We start from the raw sequence: 25,025 nt of genomic DNA, 5'->3' as shown, positions 1-25,025 counted from the left end.
TTTTTCAGAATGAGAATTTTTCTAGCTAAACACAGGAGTAATTTGGGAAATCATCTGCCTTGCAACTTGGTTCATGGTGAGTTTCAATGTCAGGATTCAACAAGCTTTTACTTTCTGTTTTCTTCCTTAGTATCACATTTTAAAATTGTCTCCAACCCTGAGACTATGCAATTACTTACCTTTATGTATTCTAGTACTTTTATGATTTAATTATTATAAATTTGATCTTTAACCCATCTGGAAACTATGTAGTCCATAGTGTGAGGTAAGGATTGGGCTTCCAGTTTTTTTAATTGAATGGTGAGCTAGTTGCCACAAGAGGAATTACTGAGTAATCCATCTTTTTCACCACTGATTTGAAATATTATCTGTAGAGTAAAATATATTCTTATATATTTATGGGCAAGTTTCTGGACTTTTTATTCTGCTCCACTGATCTCTCACTTTATTCCCATATCAAAGCCACATTAATTTTTTTGTAGCTTTATGCTGTTTAATTACATCTGATTGGTTAAGGCCCACTTCATTACTCTTCCTTTTCAGTATGTAACTAGATATTACTGTATGACCTTTCAGATCATTTCAGTAAGCCAAAATCCCAATAGCAAATGTATTTGTAATTGTGTAAAACTTACAGATAAATTAGGTAAAACTTAAGACCATTCATTTGAATTCTTTTTGTTACTCAGCAAAGTTTCATAGTTTTCCTGATGTTTTCATAATTGTCTTGATGTTCTGCACATTTCTTGAGTGTTTCACTAAAAAATTCTTGTAATATTAGTATTTTAGTTTATAGTGGGCTGTTGCTATGAAGCTTGCTTTATAATTTGTTTTAACTGTGGTAAAATACACATAACATAAAATTTACCATCTTAACCATGTTTAAGTGTACAGTTCAGTTGTGTTAAGTACACGCATGTTGTTGTGCGGCCATCACCACCATCCATCCCCAGAACGATTTCCTCTTGCAAAACTGAACCCCTGTACCCATTAAACACTAACTCCCCATTCCCCACACCTTTCAGCCCCTGGAACCGACCATTCTATTTTTTGTTTCTCTGAGTTTGACTACTCTAGGGACGTCATGTAAGTAGAATTATACAGTATCTGTCCTTTTGTGGCTGGCTTATTTCACTTAGCATAATGTCTTCAAGGTTTATCCATGTTGTAGCAGTGTCAGAATTTCTTTCCTTTTTTAGGCTAATATCCTATTGTATGTATAGACCACATTTTGTTTACCCATCCATCCGTCCATTTTTTTGGCTTCTATGAATAATGCTGCCATGAACATGGGTGTACACTGCTTTATAATTTAAATATTTTATATATAATGTGCTCATAGTATACTAGAGATGGTGAATTAAAGTGTACATCAAGTCCCCAGGCTTTATCAGCCTGTAGCTATACATGGAATCACAATGATGACAATGATCCTTATTTTACTGGCTATTTCTCTTACTTGCTCACATAGGACCCCAGTCCTCTTCCTTTGCCCACATATTGCCCAAGGAATGTCTCACACATGCTCACAGTTTGCATTAAGAAGAAAGCCAAGCACATGTGACTTCCTGTTCATTCCAGCCTCTCAATTATACCACATATAGTAAGACCCTTAAGGTACTAATGCCGTAGAGGGAATTTTTTCCTGTCGGTTCATCATATCTACTCTCCTGCTCCATAACCAAGGAGAATGAAGAAGCTGATCCAACAAGCTAGAGTGCTTCTTCTTTAAGAGGAGGAGGGGAAAGACCATGAATACTCACATGGGAATAATTTAGAACTGTTATGACAGGTACGGGTGATGATAAGGCAGAAGTGGTACCAGGGGAAAGTTGAATCTCCTCCTTCAACATTCCTCCCTTTGCTGTGGAATCTTAACTAGATTTATGATAAAATCTCTGTAAACTTCCCAACTTACAAAAAGGTTTACAGTCAAACAGCTCTGAGCTCTGGCATGCCAAAGGCAGAATAAGCCTGGAATTTTTTTCACGATGACTGAAGATTTCACTAGCACCTCACTCACTTATATACTTGGAAGCACAGAGGCACCTTCTTGAAAAAGGGCCATTCACCTCGAGATGCTTGAATAACATAGCTAACATTTACTAGCATTTACTGTGTGCCAGGTATTGAGCTAATGACTTGATCCTCACAAGAGCTTTAATATGGTTTAATACCAGGAAACCAAGGCTTAGAGAGGTCCTGTAAGTTAACCAATAAGAGCTGGAACTGGGACTCATGGGTTACTTCATGCATGTTAGGGTTTCATTTGCATGATTTAAAAAAATTCCAAACCAGATCTATTTATTTCTTTGAGGAACTTTTTGTTTCATGTTCTACATAAAATATTCTCTGTACTTTACTGATGGAGGGACACCAGCTGTGAGTACATGATCTCGAGATTTCCCCAGGAAAACCTATTAGTAATGCATCTGTAAAACATATTTAAAATAATTAAAACTGGAGAGCTTCTTTTGGTAGTCTTTCTTTTATCTTCTTTCTTCTTCTTTTTTAATTTGAATGACTAAAGTTTAACTCTGCAATGATTTTTCCCTTCCACCCTTCCTTAGCTGCTGGGTCCCACACTTACTTCCTAGGACCTGCTTCGAGCACTCATTGGGTACCTAACACAAATGCCAGAGCTTGTCATGATAATCTCTCCTCCGTATCCACCCTCAAGCTCCCCGTCCCCTCTTGCTTTGCCATATTTACAGAGACAAACCTTAACCCTGGTTTAATCCAATTCTCCACTTATTCCGTGCTTATACCCTTGCAGCCAAACATGGTCCCGTACCAGGCTGGCAGTGCTTACCTTAAACTCATGGCCCCTCTCACTTCAGGTGTGCCCTTAATGCCACTTGATATTCACACCGTATTTCTCTACTCCATTCACTTTCCCACTCTCCCATTCAAGTATTTCATACCTTTTCCTCTCTCTTCAGATCGCTAATATCTTCTCAGCTGAGGACCCAGCTTCTTATTCCACTAAGAAAACTGAAAGAATCAGAAAAGAACTTCCAGAAACGCTTACCACTGCATCTACCCAATACTATGGATAAACTGCCCTGCTCCCAGCAAAGGAGCTCCCAGCTACTCACAAGATCCCATCTTGCCTCATGTATTTAAGAACATTGCTCCAGGAATTTTCCTCTCTTTCCTGCATCATCTAATCTTCCCTCTCAACTGGATTAGTCTCCTCAGACCACCAATATTCTCTTCTTTCTCCTAAAAAAAAGAATCATTTCACTATTTTAAAGAAGCCCTCACTTGACTCCTAGGTCTCTCTCTAGCTATGGCTCTGTGTCTCTGCTATTTCTAAAGAGTTTGTTTTAGAGGCTGCTTTTATTTTAAAGATCAAACTTGCAACTGTATTCCTTTAATAGTACTGTGATAACTAGCATCTATTAAATGTTAATTATGTACCAGCCACCAGGCTAAATATGTATATTGTCTCATGGAAATCACCACAACGTGTCTGTCGTCCCCCTGACCTCTCTTGGGGTCTTCCCTGCTACTTACTCCCCCCGCCCTACTTCGCTCCAAGCCACCCTCAGCCTCTTAACATTTTTGGACTCTCTCAGGTATGTTTCCACCTCAGGGCCTTTGCATTTGCTTTTCCCTTTGCTTGTTCTGCTCTTCCTCCAGATATCCTCCTGGCTGTCTCTCTCAAAGAAAAAAAAAATCAGTCCAGATACATTGTGCAAACATAACAATTGTCAAAGTGTCCCCAAGACCTTTCCAGGGGTCCATGAGGTCAACACTCTTCTCATAACTTTCCTAAAATGTATACATGTTTTTAATATTCTGCATTGCACTCATAAAACACTGCAAATATAGTTTTTAAAAACCTAGATGTAAAACCATTTTATTAGAGATATGAAGTGGAGAACCACCGAGAAACATCAGATTTTTCTTTCTAGATCAGCTGAAAACATACCACTCAATCCCCTCTTATCAACAGCACCTGAATAAATAAATAACAGCAGATAACCTGAGCTGCTACAATACTTTGAAAGTATTTCAGCAGACGCCCAGTTTATCAGGAGTATTGTCTGAAGTACATGCCATTTATTCAATCTTCAAAAACATTTTGGATTTTATGCCTGGATTTAGCCATAACTAAAACTGCCTTACTTAAATCCCCTCCAGAACTGCTGTCATGAAGTTGCCGTTTAGATCGTGTCCGGACCTTACAAGGGGAGACATTGTAAGGACACCTCTAGCATTTGTGTTATGATGTAGGGGAGTGTCTACCTCACCCCTTAGTAACACCCCAGTGAAGACTGGCAGAACACAACACATTCTTTGGGATCTAGAAAAACTGTTTTTCCTGCTAAAATCTAGAGGGCTTTTTCACCACTGACAATAACATTTTGTAAGTGATCTTGTTGCTCTGGCTGCCATGAAGCTTGGGGCCAAATTTACAACTTATCTTTATTACATTTATAAAATATAATTATATATATATTATATGATATATAAATATATAACATATCTTTATATATTATATAATATACATAATATATTATATTATAGTGTTATAAAATTATTATATGTTGTATTGTGCATCTTATGTATTGTGTATACTATATAATATGAAATATTACATATTATACATTGTATATTATTATATTATATTATATTTTATAAGGAGAAAGAGAGAGCAGAGTCTCTGCTCTATAGACTAACCTACTAAGCTTCCTCCTGGTCCTACACTCCTAGCTACATTTTACCTAAGCTTGATACACAGTATTGAATGTAAACCACTTCAAATATTTTCAGAGATGTGGGGAAATGATAGTATAAAATAAATCAGGCAGAGAAACAGGAAAGAGGAGGCATTCCAGGTAGATGGAATAACTCATGCAAAGACTTGGAGGTGTGACAGCACCTGCCTGACTCTGGGAACAGAGAGGGGTTTGGCGTGACTGCCCACAGAACAGTGGCCGACTGGAGACTACAGTATTGACTCTGCCTGGTACGCTCTGACACCAGATATCTGCATGGCTCATGTCACTTCATTCAGATCCCTGTTCAAATATTACCTCATCAAAGACAGTCTTTCCTGAACCAATTTACTCAAAATACTTTACACACACTCAACTGTATACACACCACTCCATCACTCCCTCTCCCTTTATCATGTTTTATTTTCCTTAATTATGCTTATGAACATCTGATATATATTTCCTTACATGTTTATTAACTTCTCCCTCAATAGACTACAAGCTCTAGTAAGCAGGCTTTTTTATGTGGTTTTGCCATTCCAGCAACTACAACAGTACTCAATAAATAATGATTAAATGAATAGAAAGGTAGTCTAGCATTAAACTGAGAAAGACCTAGGAAGCAATGTTAAGAAATTTAAACTTTATGCCACCAGTAATGGGTAATGACTAAGAGTTGATGCAAAATGTATTATGATCATACTTCTCTTTTATAAAGATAGCTCTGGCAGAGCAGTAGTAGAGAATGGACCAGAGAGGAAATCCATGACAAAAATCCAAATGCTAAATTATAAAGGTTAAGTGAAGGTTGGGGAAACAGCAATAGAAATGGGAAGGAAGGAATGAATTCACCACAGATGCAAGCAGTAGAGAAAGGGACGGTACTATATATCATAATAGTTAAATCAGGCATCCAGCAGGTCGCTTGATGGCTGGGTGACCTTGGGCAAGTTATTTATCTAAACCTTGGTTTCCTTGTTTCTAAAATGGGGATAATATTCGTACCTACCTACTTAGTTTTATTATGAGGATTAAAGGAGATAATCTATGAAAATACACAATTGACCAAACTTGGTGACTGCTAATTGAGCTCCATGAGGCAAGGGACTGTATCTGCTTTATACACCACTGTTTCCCCAGGCCCTAGCACTCGGCAGAGCCATAGTAGGCATTGAACGCGTATTTGCTAAAAGCAAATGAATTAATGAAGATTATCGGCAAGACAAAAAATCAGAGTTAACTACAAGGCAAATCCTTCCTATAAAAGTAATGGAGCAAAATGTGGCCAGGGGGGTGGGGAGCTTGTGTATTTAAATCTGTTTGTGAAAATATTGAGGCTGAGATGGTTACAGGACCCACCATAGGAAATGTCTAGTAGGCAAAGGGTCCAGATCTCAGGAGAGAGCACAGGCTGGAGAAAGATGGGTGCAGCTGGTAGTCAAAGCCTAACCTAATGGATCAGATCAACCAAGGAAAAGCAAAGAGAGTGAGAATCCTAGGAGACACACACATTCAGCATTAGCAAAAGGAATCAAGGATCGAGGCTGAGAGGCAGTAAAAGCTAATGAGAAAGATAAGAGGGATTAAACCTTGAAAGCAAAAGGGGAAGGTGTGAGAAAAAAAAATGGTCAACAGTGTCAAAATTGCAAGAAACACAGCTGAGTGAAAACTAAAAAGAGACCACTGGATGTTAGCAATTAGATCCTCAGTGACCTTTGCAAAAGAAGTTTTCATAAAGTCGCTGGGGCAAAAGCCAGATTGTGGGAGCTGAGGAAGGGGAGAAAGGGAAGGTATAAAGATCAATCCAGGATAAAGCAGACTTGGCCATGGATGCACCTAAAAGCCTACCTGGCCAATTATCTCCACTACCACCTCCAAGTGGTCGTTTGTCCTTAATAGAGTATTTTTTCCTAAGACATTTGTAGCATATCTTACTGTAGAAACAAGGTTGGCCCTCATGAAAGTCATCGAGGGAGCCCATCTTCACTGCTCTGGCAGTATGGGTTTTCGTATGTCCAAAGGGCCCTGCACGGTAGCAAAGACAGTTTTCCAAATGACAAAATAACGGTCTGTAAAAATATATAGTTTTATCAAGTCCATTTAAATAGTCAACAAAGGACAGTGGTCTGTGTAGCCTACTGATTACAGTATTTAGAAGGCATGTGTATCAGGAATAACTGTGTTATCAGGACTTTTATACCAGTTTTGGAAAAGAATTATAATAATCAGGGATACAAAAGCATACTGTGTATTTCCTTAATCCTCATCACTACCCTTTGAGGGCAGAATCACTATCCCTATTTTGCAAATGAGAAATCTGAAGTTCAGAGAAATGAAGTGTATTGGTTAAGAGTATGCTAACGGTTGTAGCAAACAGTACCCAAATCTCTGGGGCTGAACACAGTAAAGGTCCATTTCCCTTTTGTGTCACAATCCAATTTGGCCAGTGAGGTTTGGGGGCAGGAGCACAGAGGCTCTGCTCTATGAGGCAGGGATCCAAGCTCCTTCCACTGGATAATCGACATCCATCTGGCACGTGAGAGAAGGGACAAAGCATGGAGAGTCCCACAAATGGCTTTAGAGGCCAAGTGACAAACATCATGCCCACTCATATTCCAGCGGCCCAAACTCAGTTGACACAGCCCCACCTATCTGCACGCGGAAAATGAAGTCTCAAAGCGGGCCAGGAAGGACAGGGGAAACCCAGATATTGAGGAGCACGGCATTCTCTGCCACGTTAAATAACATGGTGAAGGTCACCTAATTGCACATGGAAGAGCTGAGAAGCAAACCCGACACTACCTAACTGCCCCAGGGGACCCTGCTGTCCAATGGAGTTTCTCCTTTCATTGCACTGAACCCACTCCTAATTTTAGCATTTCTCCAAATGACAACAACAACAGATGGTTATAGTGTGTGTTTGTATTTTTTTCATCTGTCTTTTATTGTCTGTCCTGCAATTCCCCTTTACAAATCAGTGGTTTTAGTCTTCTGAGGGGCATACACATGGACACAAAATTTGGGGAGCCCTCTGAAGTCCATCCAGACTATGGAATGCATGAACCCCAAGCAAGCAACTCTACACTACCTTACTGTTAACTTACTTCCAGCTTTCCACCTGCTTCCCCTCCACTCCCATCCCCCCACCCCACTTCAGCCCCACGGATCGCCTCCTTGTTGTAGCTTGTTTCTTGATCTTTGCAGCCGTTGTTCCTTCTGCCTGACTTCTTTCCCCCCCCAGAGGTCTGCGTAGCTCATTTCCTCAAGGTCATTGCTCAGATGTCACCTTCTCAGGAAGACCTTCCCCTTCCTACCCCACCCCCGCTCCCATTCATGCTTTTTTTTCTCTATAGCACTGCTCACCTTCTAATATACTATTCATTTTACATATTTATAAGTTATAAATTCTCCCTGCATTAAAATGTGAGCCCCATGAGGGCAGGGGTTTTCATCTATTTTGGTTTTGTTTACTGCTCTATCCCTGGCACCTATGACAGTACTTGGACACCATAAATATCTTTTTGAATGAATTGAGGGGCAACAAAGGAGTAGAAAAGCCAAGGGGCACACAGGTAGATGCGTGATGTTGAAAATATTCTCGTTCCAAAGCTGGTTCACAGGTGTTCATTTTACCACTATGCTTCACAAACCACGGAGATAGTATATATTCATATATACATATAATATTATAACATAATTTTAAAGTACTATATGAGTTTGTACCAATAATTCCACGCAAAACAGTGTGCCTGCTCAGGTATACACCCTGGAACCTTTTCTTATCTAAATTAAAGAGTCAGACGGAGAAAATCGGGCCCTCAAAATGTCATTTTCATTCCTTAGCCATTTATTTAAAAATAAATTTTACTCATATTTTTTCCTCAACTATGCCTTAATAGGCCAATGGAAAAGTACTTTATATAATTCTTTTTAGTGCTATACCATGACCTTTTAAAAATAGCATCTTACCTTATAAAAGTGAAACTAAGTTTTCTTTGAAAATCTATTTGAAGTGTTAGATACCTATAAGCATTTCTTCTAAATTAGTCCTTCTAAAGACATTTTAAAGCGATTCCATGATTTGTCCAACAGTAATTAAAATTAATGTAAATTTCAGCTGAAATCTTTTATTCCACAATTCACTTTTCAAACATATCCTCTTTAACATCTCACTAAAAACAGAGGTTTCGATTGCAAAAAAGGCATTAGGATACCTAAAACATTGGTCACAGATACGTTCACAGATTAAACAAACGAATAAAGGGCAGGGCAGGAAGGAGGAGGGAAGGGAAGGGGGAGGAGAGGGGAATTTAGGGGAGAGGAGAAGAGGCAGGAGAGGTAAGGAGACACCCGCATACATCCATACCTGTACACTGTAGATGTCAAGTTTCAAAACCCAAGAAGCTTACGGGACTTAAAAGAAGACATTTGGAAGCCATCCACTGTTTCGAAGTCCTGCTTTTGAGTTCCAACCCTGCCATTTACTCGGCAGATGTTCAAACTTGGTCTCAGTTTTATCAGTTGTAAAATTCAGATGGTTTTAAGCAACTGTTCAATGAGATCATGTATATAAAACTGCTCTGTAAACAATAAAATGCTAAGGAGAAAGGTGTCTTCAAATTTCTGACATAAATGCCCTAAGCTTTATTAAAAAAAGCTTTATTATACTAAATTATAATCTGATGGTTTGAGAAAGTCCTGGTATTCAAACCGCACAGTGAGAAGGTTAGAGATTCCAGCTCCACACATGATAAAGTTAATCATATTTCCTTGGTGTAAAACAAAAGGCTTAGATAACTAATAATGACCTACTGTACAGCACAGGGAACTGTACTCAGTACTCTGTAATGACCTATATGGGAAAAGAATCTAAAAAAGAGTGGATATATGTACACGTATAACTGCTTTACTTTGCTGTACAGCAGAAACTAACACAACATTGTAAATCAACTATACTCCAATAAAAATTAAAAACGAAAACAAGAGACTAACAAGTCTTCCCAATATCCTTCTAACAAAAAGCGGGGGCAGAGGGGGAGGCAGGGAGGGGAATTATTGCCATATATGTTCACTTGAAAAAAATAAGTGACAATCTAAAGTAGAAACAATGTACATTGAATCTTAAATTAAGGCCATTATCAACAATGGCTATTGACCATCTTAAGCCACTTAACCAAATCAAAACTACAAATGTGTTTCAAATAACTAAATATTCACAGAAAAAAATACTCCATACCCAACAAAATCAAACTAATTTGCCAAGGGAAAATGTAATGGGCATGGACATATAATGAACATGTTATGGTCTTTTTCAAAGGTCTATTTTTAGACATGAAACAAACTCTCTTTAATTAAAACCTTTGCTATATACGTATTTCCTGAGCAAGTAAAGCCTAACAAATCCAATATGAGTGAAACACTGTACCCTGGAAATAGTAAGGAGCCCCGAGTCATTTACAATAGTAGTTTCATATAACCTTCCATCACTCTCACCACAATAGCAAACATGCAACCTTAAACTAACTGAAAGCTTTCTAAATTTAGATACCTTCAAATAATGCATCTTAAGTTATATGTAAAGGTTTAGTAAATTATTTATTACTTCTCTTATCTTTATTAATGGGATATCATGTTTAACTTGTAATCAAAATGGAAAGAAAGCTGTTATACCATATATTAGTGTACCAAGACTCAGAGTTTCCAGTCTATATTTAGTTCACATTAAAATGGAAGCAAAGACGCAAACCAAGCTAAAAATAAAATGTTCTACAAAGATGAGATTTTTAAATGGATTGAAATCTAGCTATTTTTGGTCCCCTAAACACTGATTGCATTTCACAGCACCTTAACTTTGTAGTGCTTTGCAAACCATTTTCCATCACCTAGGATAGGGATCAAAAAACTACAGCCCACAAGACAAATCCATGGGCCATATACTTCTGGCACCTGATAGTATACAGCCCACAAGTTAAGAAGGTTTTTACATGTTTAAATGGCTTTTTTAAAAACATAATATTTTTTAACACATAAAAATGTTATGAACTCAAATGTCAACATCCTTAAAGTTTTATTGGAACAAATGTAGTCACATTTTACCACATATAGACATACACCACACATATACCACATTACAGCTGCATATAAGTATTTAAGTATTATCTATAGCTGCTTTTATACTACAACAGTAGAGTTGAGTAATTCCAGCACAGACTGTGGCCCACAAAGCTTAAAATATTTACTACCTGGCCCTTTATAGAAAAAGTTAGCTGATTTCTGCCTAGATGAATGTTAATTATTCTAATTCAAGATATCTTCCTGCTTATCACCTATCAAAATGTAAAAATTCCTACTTGCCTTTCACATCATGTTGAGTTTCTGAACAATAAACCTGTTAATATTACTTTATTTCTTAACAATCTTCTGGCCTTGTTTCTGTTTCCCGTCCTATTTGGATCATTACCCAATCCAATGTTTCCATGCAGAACTGTGGCTAAAAGTCTTAAATAGTATTTTCGAATCTATTCTGTTTCTGTTTTAAATACTGGATATGAATCAGCATGACCTACTAATGGGCTGCCACCTACAACCTGAAATAACACTGAGCGAGTCTTCCCTAATCTACTCTATCGAAGGTTTATGGTGAAAAATAATGTTTTAATTGCACAAATTGTATCTCATAAAGCAGTGAAAAATACAAATCAATATTTCCATATTGATTATGCCTTACCATAAAGATATAAGAGTTTATTTATACATCCTTCATGTTAAAGTAAAACCAAGGTACCAACTGAAAAATGTGGTGGTTATTCTTTTAATGGGCTGAAAGAGATGTCCTAATCCAGATATAATGTTGCAAAGTTCTGAATATCTTTCCAGTGTTTAGGTATGTTTTACCTAAATTTAGAGACACATTTGTGGACATTAAAATTAACTGTAAGAAGACATAAATGTCAAAAAAAATAAATGTGAGCATAATAAACCAAATTAGGAAATATTTTTGACACATGAAGCTTCAAGACCTTAGCCAAGATGAGTCAGTGTGAAAAGAAGTCATTGAGATGGTTCCCACTTGTTTACACTATTTGGCTTATGACGGTTGAACAATCTTAGTCTATAAGCCTGACCAATGTTCCTCCAGCCATTCGCTGCAAAATGAAAGACTACAGTATTCATGGGCCAACAAAAAGCAAACCAACTGTCCTTCACACTCATGTTCAAAACTAAGCTGGTGTGAGGTTGTATCAGTGCTGTTTCAGAATGTCTCACTCCCAGCAAACACCTGTGAAATTCTCCACAACAGTAAATCTGAATGCAAAATCAAGCTTCTCCTTGAAACAAGACTAAGAATTTAGGGATAACAGTCAAGGGTAAAGAGAGAGGAAGAGATTTGATGAGTTACAGCTCCCTTTGGCTTCCCCACATCAGCACTATTTAAACTTTTGTATATAAGTGATTTTTTTTTCCTTTGGGGAAATCGAGGCACCCATAAAATTATCTAGCGTTTAGCACCTGGGTAGCTAGATGAGACTACCTGAAATTCCATTTAGCTGATACAGAGAAAGGAAAAAAGTGAAAAACAGAGAAAGAGAAAAATAGTAGAGATGACAGCAAGGCAAAGAAACAGGAGGAAAAAATGGGAAATGAAAACGGGAACAAAGAGCATACAATATTAGGATGTGACAGGGTACTAAAATGTACATAAGCATTTTATTAAACCACATGAATTTAAAAGGCATGCCAGTCTTATTTATTCTTTATTTAAAAAGTACATTGGGGGCTTCCCTGGTGGCACAGTGGTTGAGAATCCACCTGCCAATGCAGGGGACACGGGTTCGATCCCTGGTCCGGGAAGATCCCACATGCCACGGAGCAGCTAAGCCCGTGCGCCACAACTACTGAGCCTGTGCTCTAGAGCCCATGCCGCAACTACTGAAGCCCGCATGCCTAGAGCCCGTGCTCCACAATGAGAGAAGCCCCGCAATGAGAAGCCCGCTCACCACAACGAAGAGTAGCCCCACTCTCCCCAACTAGAGAAAACCTGCGTGCAGCAACGAAGACCCAACGCAGCCAAAATAAATAAATAAAATAAATAAATTTACAAAAAAAACACAAAGTATCCACTGCAAAAAAGCCGAGATTAGTGTTGTCTTAAAATAGCCCATATATCCTTTCATAGGGAGCTGGTTAATTAAATGATGACATAACATGCAGGTTAAACCGTATGAAATTTCCCATATTGGACCATTTTTTTCCAGCTTTATGGCGGTATAACAGACAAGTAAAATTGTATATACTGGGGCTTCCCTGGTGGCGCAGTGGTTGAGAATCTGCCTGCTAATGCAGGGGACACGGGTTCGAGCCCTGGTCTGGGAAGATCCCTTATGCCACGGAGCACCTGGGCCCGTGAGCCACAACTGCTGAGTCTGCGCGTCTGGAGCCTGTGCCCCGCAACGGGAGAGGCCGCGATAGTGAAAGGCCCGCGCACCGCGATGAAGAGCGGTCCCCGCACCGCGATGAAGAGTGGCCCCCGCTTGCCGCAACTAGAGAAAGCCCTCGCACGAACCGAAGACCCAACACAGCCAAATAAATAAATAAATAAATAAATAAAAAGTAAAAAAAAAAATTGTATATACTTAAAGTACACAATGTGATGATTTGATAGACATATACATTGTGGAATGATTACCACAATTAAGTTAATTAATATATCCATCACCTCACAGCTAAGAGTGTATGTGTGGGGGGGGGGGAATACTTTGCTATTCTCTTGGCAAATTTCAAGTACACAATACAGTATTATTAACTACAGTCACTATGCTGTACATTAAATCCCCAGAGCATATTCATCTTATAATTGAAAGTGTGTACTTCTCCCCATTTTCCCCACCTCCCAGCCCTACTCTTTACCATTCTGACCTACTGACAGAGCAACTTCACTTAGCTCAACTTAATATAATGGAATACTTTGCCATCATTAGAAAGAATGAGGTAGTCGTAGTCAAGCATTAGAGAAATGATCTCCATGTTTCAAACAAACGAGAGGCAGAATGTGTAGAGAATGTTCTCATTAGTATTTTTTAAATATTACATATTTATATATTTATATATATATATATACACACACACACACACACACACACACACATATATATATTTCTGTATGTGCATAGAAATTTTCTGGAAACACACCAAGAAAATGTCAACAATTGCCTCTGAGACAGAGACTATGTGGTCTAACGTGGGAGGGAGATTACTTTTCACTGGATACCCTACCATCACCAAATATCCTCTCACACTGTCTGAATGTCTTACTATATGCACATGTTACTTTTTCAATTAAGAGAAGTCTGGATACTTCCCAAATGCCACAATTAACTTAAGGTTCTTCACTAACACTCAAATTATTTAAAACATTAACCAGCATTCACAACAAGGAACACTTCACTTCAAATAAGGTAATTACTTAAGTTAGTGGCTGTTGTTCACTCCAAACCTAAACTAGACACCAAACAGCTTTATGATCCTAAGGATCTTAAAGGACACTAAAATAAGTACTGCATTTTAACAATAATACCTATATATATGAAGCATTATATGTATGTATGTAATATATACACATAGTCATTCATTTAAGAAATACTTACGACCTCTATGTGCAACTCACTCTGCTGTAGGCCCTTTGTATGTCTGTACATAAGTGCTTTCCAAAGAGAGAGCATATATGTGCAGACATATGTAAGCACATGGATATGTGCGTGTAAATACGTGTGCGTGTGCCACAGACACCACCCCAGGCTGCTACATAACCAGGACAGAAGATACCATTAGTAATCACAACTTGTGAGACCTAGTGGTCCCTTGGTTTATCTTCGGGATATACAAGCTCCTGCTGTCTTAAATATGACTAAGCCTTGGGCTAGTCTCAGGGCCTCCTTCTCCTCCAGGCTCCCCCATTTTACACACCTGTGGAAGGGATCAGGAGTGTCTGTCCTTTTCTAAAGATCTTTCCCCTTAACTCTCATCTGGATCACAACTGAAGACTGGAAACCAACAGTGAAATTTAGCAGCTCCCATTCTATGAATTCCGCCCACTGCCCTGCCCTCATCCCTGAGAATCAGTACCTGTGGTAAGAGATGTAACGGATGAAATCTGTAGCAGAGATGAACAGTCTGGATTGGGGGGTTGGGACAGGCAGGGAGGACAAGGCCCACCAGTTTCAGCCGGTTTAGGCCCTGATTTCATGTGTCCATATATGATAATGTTGATGAACTTGTATGCATTTGTATAAGCTAGTATAAAAGACAGGACTTCTGAAATTCAATACATCTTTAGAAATTTAAGGAACATTTCATTGAATGATCACTAATTATCCCTAATCATGGCAAAACATTATGTGCTAAATATTTTTGTGAGAAAGTTAAATGGAAAACCAAGAATAAACATGCTTTTTGAGTTTACTCTTAGTCTCAATATAGATACTTCACCCCAAACCATAGATAATACCAAATTTAAAGAGTATAATCGTAGCTATCGTCATGAGTTCAAGAACCCTTCAAATTTTAGTGGTACTCCCGACAAATTTGTTGTTTGACGTTACTCAATTCAAATTAGGGTTATCTCTAAATTTTCTTCCAAACAGTATAAATTTCCTGGTCAATCTTGATATAAGTATACATAGAATTTTTACCATTTAAGTTGAATGTATAAAAATACCATTTTTTTAAAACCTGCCATTTTGCCCATTATTAACACAGTTTTGTGAACTTTTTTTTTTAACTAAGATTTCAAATGTTAAAAGTACTCTCTGTTAGGAAAGTCCCTATTTTGTTTAGCCTTAATCTTCTAAAAATACATTAAACTCCATATCCTTAATTTATCAAAATTATATTAAATTTAAAATGTCACTGTTAAAAGGAGGTTACAAGATGCGCACTTGAAAAGGAAGCATCTCTGACTCTAAGTGCAGCTTGTTAACAGCTGTGTGTGTGCTTACACATATTTATTTTAGAAAATAAGGAGGCAGGTGCAAACATGAACCCACAGGCATATAATAAAAGTTCTATTTTCATATATGGGTCCATTAACCTTAGAAAACAAATTCTCATAAAAATAGGTATAGAATGAATTAACTTCTGCAAATTTATTCTTAAAGAGCACACAAATCCAATGATTTTATTGGTTCCCTTTGCAAATTCCTCGTTAAAGTCCCCCCGTGATAACTGACTCTCCGCGTGATGATTTCTACAGTATGATGAAAATTAGAGTGTATAAATAATCCTTCAGTCGTAAGCATTTGCTATATATACATATAAAATCAAAACTCTCAACTTTGAGCCCTCACAGGTCAACAGTACCTGCTACACAAAGAGTAGCACAGCATGCTAATCTCCATGTAACACAAAGCGGTTACTTTTCATCATTAAAAATAACCATGGGTGTGTCGATAAGATAAGAACACTGCACTTAGCGGGAACCTAGTACTCCAGTGAGGTCTGTTGTTTGTGCCGCGCAGGGTGCGGTTAACCGCGAGCATCATTTACCAAAGGGCAGCAAAGGGGCACAGGGGCTGTCAGGTGTCACCTCCCCATCCACCCGCTCAGAGTGGGCCAGGGAGAGGCAGGCTGCTGCCCACGGGAAGGGAAGGTGGCGAAGTTCACTGCAGCTCTGGCTGGTCAGCCTGCACTTCGCTCCCTGCGCAACGCACACACTCTACCGAACCATTGCACGGCAGGTAGGACCAAAAATGAAACACTCCTTTTCAGATCCCTGAGTGGGAACTCTAAACAGCGCTTCCGCTTTTTCCCACGCTCCCTGCTTCCTTTCTCCTCCGCCCCTGCCCACACAGCTCCCCCGGAACCCACCCTGGAGGCCCCAGCGCGCCGGCCGGGAATCCCTTCCTTCGGCGCGCCGTCCGGCTCCCCCAGGCCCCGCCTCCGGGCCCAGGCCCCGCCCTCACCTCGGCTCCACACTTTCCCGGGATCGCCCTGCGCCCCAGGCGCCCACTCTCCTCTTACCCGCCCAGCCGCCTCCCGCCTTCCACGGTCCCCTTGGGCCAGCCTCACCTTGGTCCGGATCTGCCCCGAGGTGGACACTTTGCGGATAAGTTTCTGGGGTCCCTCTTGCTCCGCTTCGCTGTCGGACGAATCCTCTCCGGGCCCGGCCGAGGCAGTGGCGGGGGTGACCGCGGCGCCGGCCGCGGCGGCTGCTCCTCCCGCGGCGCCCGGAGGGTGGTGCTGGCCGCCGGCCCCCGCCATCCTCTCCGACTCCTGTGGGGACACAGCACCGCCCTGCGGGGGCGGCGGCGGTGGTCAGTAGGTGGGCTCTGCTCGAGCCGGGCCCGGAGCCCCGCGCCCAGGCGCCGCCGCCATCTTCCCCTCCCCCAGCCGGCCCCGCGGGAGAAGGGTCGCCGGGGACCAGACGCCTCCCGCGGCCGGGACCCTCCAGGATCCCGCGCTCCGCTCCCGCCTGAGTGGCGACCGCGGTGGGGCGCAGGGGACACGGACCCAGGCCCGCTGGGACGCCAGTGCACCCAGCCTCGGGATGTTACAGGGTTCCTGACCTGGAATACAACCGAGGAGGGTAGAGAGGATGGGAGCGACAGAGGGATTGGGACAACCTCCCACTTCCCCTAGGGTCCGGGGTCCCCAGGATGGACGGGAGGGCGGGGGAGACGCGAAGCCTCCGCATCCCATCCCCGCAGGCCCGGCAGTGGCGATGCTCCCTCCCTCGGTCCCCGGGCAGCAGGGGCAAGAACGGCCCCAGGAGTTGAAAGGGAACCTAGCTTCCTCCCGGCTCCCCTGGGTGCTCCCGCCACCTCCTGGACCCAGAATCTCTCCAGAGACACTTGGGCCTCGTCGCACAGTTCCCTCGAGTAAAAGTCCCCTCCGGCCCCGAGATGGATGGGCGCTGCCCCCTTGTCTGTCTCCGGACCCCGGAGCCCTTCTCGGATGACCCGTACCTCTCCCGCCTCCGCCTAGGGGTTCGGGTCCTTTCAGCTCTCCCGACCGTGGCCTTTAGTTTCTGGCCCACCCCCACTCCCATCCGGCGCACACGGAAGAGAAGAGCATTTTCCGGGAGGTTCCACTCGGCTCTGAGAACTTTTGGTTCAGAAAGAGCGATCCCTTTGGCTAACAGGAAACTGGCCAGGGCGTGGAGAGCGCGCAGAGACGAGCAAGTACCCGCAGCCCGAGACGACAGAATGCAAAATAAATATCTAAGCTGAAGCGCTAACCGAGACTGCCTGGAAGAAAACAATGCACTGGAGCCGTGTGAACACGAGTGCCCGAGCACGAAAACATTGGAAGTCCTGGGAGAGCCACTCCCTAACCCGGACTAGAGCAGGAGGAAATGGGATCAACAGGCGGCAGGCACCGCTCACAGCTCGTCCCCCGCGAGCTGGTTGAGCGGACACTTGGGAATAGCAGCCTCGCGGTGCGTTGTGCACGCCCCGTGCCAAAGAACCCTTGTAGGTGTGGGAGGGCTTCCGGGAGAAGAGGCTAAAATGACAGATTCCTCTTGTCGTCCACAGAGAATTCCAAACCGGTGTTAGCTATATTTTTAAGTAGGGCAAAAAGTCCCTGCCAGACTATGCAGTCTCTTCACACTTCAGGAAAGCATTCAGTCTCTTCAGCGTGTTCATGCCCTTCAGGATTCATTCGAATTTTTTCAACTGACATGACCTTTGAGGGTCCTCCAGACTAAGGGAGGGATGTTTTAGTTTGGGGTTTTTTGTTGTTGTTGTTGCTTGGTTGTTTTTAGTTTCAGTCTTACTCTCAATAATTTGCTGTGACAGAACTAACAGTTCTAAGAGATTTTAAGAAACAAGATGCAATCCCAATACTACTGTCTATCCACGTGGTAGATTAAATTGACTGAAATGTAAAATGTGCTGATTAGTTTGAATGTGCAAAGACAGGAGATTGCTGCCAGGTAATACTAATTGATAAAGGCTACTTCTCCGGCCTCATTTGTCTTCTTTAGGAAGGGAAGGAAGTGGCAAAATAAACTTTAAGAGCCCTTATGGCTCTGTAAAAATGCAATTCTATATCTACAAAGAACGTACTGCTGAGAAGGGAATTCTTTAAGAGAAAAAAATAATCAAAATAATGGCCTTTATCCCAACCCAACTGTTTGGTCACTGACAAGTCTAATGGTCTGACAGTGTAAATAAGAGCATTTACCTAGTAAAGGGCCTCTTGAAAGAATAAACCTAGTAAAGGCCCTAGTAAAGGGCCTCTTGAAAGAATAAACCTAGTTCAGACCTCTCTTTTAATGTAAAGAACCTGAGGCCCAAAGTCACAAGCAGGACCAAAGTCAAAATCATGTGTCTTATTGTAATGTTCTATTCACCTTACCACATCATACAACAAAAGTCAGTTTGTCAATTATATGTTTCTGTTCACACTTTAGGCTTTAAAGTTTTATATAAGTAACATTTTCCAGAAGCCAGGCAAAGAGTGATGAAAGGAAAAGGCATTGTTTAATGTCCATGCCTATTCTGTGATCTTAAAAAGAAGACTGAATACACTTCTCACTCTAATTCAAACACTGATCACTTAAAAATATTAAAATAGTTTCCCGTGCAAAAGCTGGGCAATTAATACTTCAAAGTAAAGGTATTCATTACTTCATAAAAAATTAACCTCACAGTTATCCCTGCTCTTCAAAGACTCCTGTAACAAGTTCTAAAATTTGGTTGTGACTTTGAAAGCACAGCCAGTCTTAGCCTGCTCATGCTAAATAAATGATCCCTGCTCTACAATTTCCCTAGCACATACTCAGAGTGAAATACTGTGTAAGCAAGTGAAGGAATGTTGCATCATTTCCCACAAAGGGCAGCTCGTGAAAAACCCTCTTTTCTTCAATCATCTCTTCTGAGGAACTGTTTCAAATAATCCCAAATTTAAAGTAGCTGACCCACTAGCATCTTTTCAGGTCTTATCTGTAAAATTTCCAGAATTAATATTAAAGCTGTATACTGTATACTTGCAATACACTTCGCTTCCCTTAAAAATATAATAGCAATGTCAAGAGCTCAATATTTGCAACCATTTTAATGTACCTCAAAATAGCAACTAAAACAAATTTCAAATATGTGGCATATTACATTATTTCTTTAATTTACAAGATTTCCTTGAATTTTTCCTTACTTGGTGTTTTCAGATTTTCAAATAATTTCTTAGATGTGTCTTACATATTTACTATTATTACTTTGAAATCTTTGTTTGGAACACAACATATCACAAACACACTATTACAAACTTGGACATAAGCCACATAGACACTACATTCAAAAAGAAATGGAAATAGAAGCTACCACTAAATTAGGTTTAGGTTTCTACTTAATAGGGCTTTCTGCCCCATTTAAAAAAAAAAAAAAGAACTATTATATTGAAGATGTATAAGTTAGAGCCAATTCTCATTCTGATACCAACTTTATGAATATTAACGTATTAATATCTATAGAGATATTTTGAATTACATTCTTATTGATCACGACTCATAACAAGAGGTTTAATATCCATTTGCAACTTTTAAATCTCATATGTTCTATGGTTTTACATTAAATATTATATCATAAACATAAAGAAGTCTACATTTATATTCTGAAGAACCCAAGTACATAGGCACTTTAAAAAGAGTTAGGTTCTAGGACTCAAGTTCCTAATCAATGGGAACCATGCAAAGAACACTGCAGGTTGAACAGGTACAGACCTGCTTTCATTCAAACTTTAAAACTACTTCCGTAATACACTATCTATTCCATGTTTAGAAGTTAACATTCAAAATTTCATTAAAGTTTCCTTAGTTGTTACTTCAACAAAAAAGGTTTCGAAATTAATTGTGGTATCAATTCCATGTACATATGCTCATCACTGTACCTAAGGCAAAAACCTTTGGCCATCTAGACTTCATACATAAATATACTTGTAAACTCTCATTTATGTTTTGGCCCTTTTTCCTTTGAAACTCTCCCCTTCCTAATTTTTCAGTAGTTCTGAATAGTTTCATCAGAGCCAACTAGATAAAAATCATTTGGAAATAAAAATAAATTTTAACAAGTAAAAGTTACTCTAGTATCCCTGCACTGTTTAAGAACTACTTTGTAAATACTCCCACACTCTTCTAAGTTCTGGCTAGAATTCTAACCATCCATTTCCCCCCAGGATATTATCTACAAGTAAGGGCTGCTTGGCTAAATATCTTCCTCCCCACCTATTTCCACCACCAAAGTATTTTTTAATTAATTAGAAATTTAGGTAATGTCTCTGTTTCCACTGATTTGATTACATTCCAGACCTAGCGTTAAAGAAAATACACAGACACCTGAATGCTAACATTTATCTTCTTGTAGGCCCAGTGCCCTAGGTGGAGTAATAAGGCTAACAGTTTATTTAAATGCCCTCACTTAACTAAATAACTTCATTTCATCTCCACGTACAAAAAACGCCATGATGGCCAGCGGCTGCCTCTCAGCTCCAGACGTGGGTGCATTTCAAGTTAGACTTGCCTCATTCTCTTTATTATTACTCAGTATCGATTCCTGATACTATGTTTACTCTTCTGTCAGAATAGTTCTATGTAGAATCACATCATTTTGGGATCCGGCAAAAAAGAATGAGGAAAGTAAATCCTTACATGTATGCTGGCATATACAGTAAGGGATAATGCAATAGGATCTGTGTGCTGTGAATACTGCCTGTTCAGTATTGAATATTCCTTTTCATAAATGTAAATGAGTATACTTTTATGGTAAAGTATTAAAGTTGCCTATATTTGAATTAAAAAAACAGTTTTTAAATGATAGCAGAATGGAGTCCAGATCAAAGCAGATGTTCTTAACCCAAGGTCTTTGAGGGTCCACAGATTTGGTTTTGGGAACTCTGCGATTCCCTTGAAATGTTATTAAATTTTTAAATGTATGTTGCATGCGTACATTTTGGGGAGAAAGAGAGTCCATAGCTTTGATTAGATTCTTAAAGGGATCACTGATCCAAGAAAAGTTCAAGAATCCCTGATTTTGATGAAATTTGTTTTGAAGGGAAAACTGTCCTCCAACATACTTAGATTAAGCTGGTATTTCCCCACTTAGCTCCACACGTCTGAAATAATTAACATTTAAATACTCTATTTCCCCTAATTTACCCCTTCTTTTTTCTTGTATACACCACTTTTCAGTAATTTGGATAACTCTTCTAGGAAATTAAATGAGAATCCCCTTTATTAATTCTTAGACTTTGTGTCAGACATAGCTGGCCACAGGGTTTCAAATAAAATCACTTTGTCAAAAGTATCATTTTATACCACACATGAGATCTCTGAAGATTTTTTTTTTGGACTCTCTGAATGTAAACTATTAATATGTATGAAACAAGACATTCTGTCTACTCAGAATGAACACTCTGTGAGGATTTAAGGATTTGTGCCTGTGCTGTCAGCTCCAGCAGTCCTGGAACATAGTAGGTGCTGTATAAAATACCTGTTGAGTAAATAAAAAGGCTTTCAGTATTTAAAGAAAATAAACCTAATTTTTTTAGGAGAATTCTGCAGCTGGACAAAGTGTCACAATTCATTCACATATTTCTGTTCGGGCTCTAGCTTCAAAGGCTAATAAATGAACATTTTCATTTTTGTCACTTTAAGTAAAGCAAAAATAAACATCTTCCTCTGTTTTTCTAGGCACAAAGTAGTTGAGGCATCAGCATCTTAAAGTAAAATACATATAACCGGGTATTTTTCATTGTGATTGGTGTTGACTTAAAGTATGCACGTTCAAAAAGGACTTCACATAGGAGAGTTTAAAAGTAAAAAAGTTACAAAACCAGGTCACTGAATTTAGTTCTCAGTGATCTTTGATTTAAACTCCAAAACTGAATTGTATTTTTAGTTTCAAGAATAATTTAATCCCCAGTAATAACCACAATAGAAGAAATACGAGGAGATGGGCAACCTAACAACATGTTCAGATTTACAAAAGCAAAGACAGCTGCAGATACAGATGGATCAGAGTTGAAGGACACTCCCGAAAGGTCGGGAAACAGAAGGTAGAGAAACGTACTTGGGCAAAGGAGCTGGGAGTGTACATATTAGAAAAAAAAAAAAAAAAAAAGGATAACCAAGCCTAGCACCTGACCTAGAAGCTCTCAACAGGCAGGGGGCCAGCCTGAGCAGATAACGCGGAGTCCCTGGGAAAAGAGCATCCGAACATGTTGAACAAAATACTGATGAGGCCAGAAATTTCGGACGAGGCTTTTCAAATAGGTTCAAGAATTTCAACCAAGACGGAGTAGCAAACATCGAGGCAGGACGTAGAGAGCCAAAATTCGATGCCAGGGAAAAGGCAGCCCACACAGGATTACACAGCTCTGAGCGAGACGGGGGTTTCGGGGTAGAATCGCTGGAGAGATGTGAGGTGATTCTGACTGTCTGAGTTGGAAGAAAGAAGTTGGAGTTTGAGGGACCAAATCCGAAGCCCCCCAGGCTCCTGCTCCTTATCCTCGCACACACAATGCACACGCACACGTTACTCTGGTCCCTAAAATTACCCGACCTCCGCGTTGTATGGGCAGCGAAAATCCTCGGCGAAATCTAGGTCAGCTTCCCGCTTCATCCCTGGCAAACCCCCTGACCCCTAGAAAAGCCCGGGGCTTTAGCGGCGAACACGAGGCGGAGGCGTGGTTCTGGGCTTCAAGCCGCGATCCGCCTAGCCAGCGCGTATCTCTAGGAACCTGCGCGCCCAGGTGACGGCCCAGGGCGCGGTCTCGGGAGGGAAGACCGGTTTCCTCCGAGCCATGCACGCGGACCCACAGAATGGGATTTTCCTTTCCCCCTCCCTACCCACCCGCCTCGCTCTAAAATCAACTAAAAAGTTGAGAAGTCGATGAAGCACGGAAACGGTCCTCCGAGGACCGTGGTCAGAGGATCGCCGGCGGCCCCTCGAGGAGAGTCTCGGCTGGCCGGACAAAGGCGCTCCGGGAGGCGCGCGAGGAGGAGCCCGGGCGGCGGAGGAAGCGCTGTCCCGGCTGGGAAGCAGCTGGGGACCTCATCCCGGGCCATTTCCTGAACGGAACCCGGCCCGGGCGGGCGGGGGGGGTGGGGAACAGAGAAGAAGTGGGAGGGGGTGGGCGCGGGCGCTGTACCCACCGGTTCCTCCCAGGCCGGGCTGCGGGCGCCGGGCGCGGGACGCACGTGCTGCGGCTCCATCGCGCCGGCCCGCGCCCGCCGGCCGCCCGAGCGCGCAGACCCGGGCCCCCGCCGCCGCCGCCGCCGCCGCCGCCGGGGCCGCTGGATGCGCTTCCCTCGCCGCGGTCCTCACGGCCGCTGCCGCCGCCGCCCCGGCTCCCGCCCGGGGCCAGCCACCGGCCCTCCCGCCGTCTCCGGCTTCCGCCGCGCTGCGCTCTCCCGCCCCCGCGCCGGTCCCTTCCTCCACCTCCACCTCTTCCTCCTCCTCCTCGGTCCAGCTCCGAGCGGTCCGCTCCCCGCCGCCGCCACCGCCGCCGCCGCCACCACCTCCGCCTCCCACGGCCGCAGAACCCGCCCCTCGCTCCTTCCTCCGCCCCCGGCTCCCTCCCCTTTTCCTCTCCGCTTCCCGCCCCTCCTCCCCGCCGCCCCCTCCTCCCGGCGGGCGGCCCGGGACGCACGTGACCCCCCTGTCAGGCCTTATAAGGCGCGGAACCGAAAGCGGCCGCCGGGTGGTCAGGGGCACCGGGCGGCAGTGGGGACAGGAGCGGCCTCCCCCGGGGACCGACGCCCAGCCGCAGCCGGGCGCGCGGGGAGCGGCGGGGGAAGCCCGGGCTGGGCCGGCCGATGCGCTGGCGACGGGAACGGCGGTGGCCGCGAGTCCCGGGAGACGCCTCCAGCGCCCCTCTCCCCGAGTCTCCCTCTCCCGGTGCCTGCAGCCGGCGCCCGCCTCCCTCCAGACGCCGGCGGCCCGCGCGGCAGGCACCTCCCCTCCTCTGGGCGCTGAGGCTTGAACGAAATCACGCTGGACAGTAACCGACTTGGACAGAGCGAGGGAGATAACTGCATTCCAGAGCCGCTGTTGAACCAGTCGCGCTAGGGATGGTTTATTCTTTGTGACGTTAAAAACACCGCCGATGGGTTAGCATCTGCAAGAGGGGTTAGGCTTGAGGGAGTACTTCTTTTATTCATTTTTAATGATTAACGGTTTCATGGGGAAAAAACCCGGCTAAGGAGTCGATCTGCCTTCCTATTCGAGCACTACCTTCAAGTTAGAGGGGAAGCGACCGGCTCGCAGTGACTGCTCAATAAATGGCAAGTCACCTCGTCCCGCCCTT

The 25,025-nt window shown here is 42.2% G+C and overlaps 1 protein-coding gene across 9 annotated transcripts in view; it reads right to left on the bottom strand.

Moving 5' to 3' along the window:
• The window catches only part of DGKH (diacylglycerol kinase eta), a 179,292-nt gene extending 155,019 nt beyond the window's left edge, over positions 1–24,273 (bottom strand). For 6 of the 9 annotated variants that reach the window (XR_014256274.1, XM_082435362.1, XM_082435367.1 and 3 more), the window contains exons 1-2: positions 23,872–24,069; positions 16,791–17,015 (exon numbers count right to left, since the gene is read on the bottom strand). Coding sequence is in view for 8 of the 9 variants with exons in the window: in XM_082435362.1 (XP_082291488.1) it covers positions 16,791–17,015; positions 23,872–23,931 (285 nt within the window). In the remaining variant the exon portion in view is untranslated. Of the gene's footprint in view, positions 1–16,790; positions 17,016–17,686; positions 17,947–23,871; positions 24,070–24,157 lie in introns of those variants that run through there. The other 3 variants (XM_082435364.1, XM_082435366.1, XM_082435365.1) reach the window with 3 other exon arrangements.
• Between the last annotated feature and the right edge of the window lie 752 nt (positions 24,274–25,025).

The sequence above is a fragment of the Balaenoptera physalus genome, assembly GCF_965194825.1.
Source record: "Balaenoptera physalus genome assembly, chromosome: 18".
NCBI classification, from domain to species: Eukaryota; Metazoa; Chordata; class Mammalia; order Artiodactyla; family Balaenopteridae; genus Balaenoptera; species Balaenoptera physalus.
The sequence above is the reverse complement of the archived record's forward strand: the minus strand, read 5'-3'. Positions and strand labels throughout refer to the sequence as shown.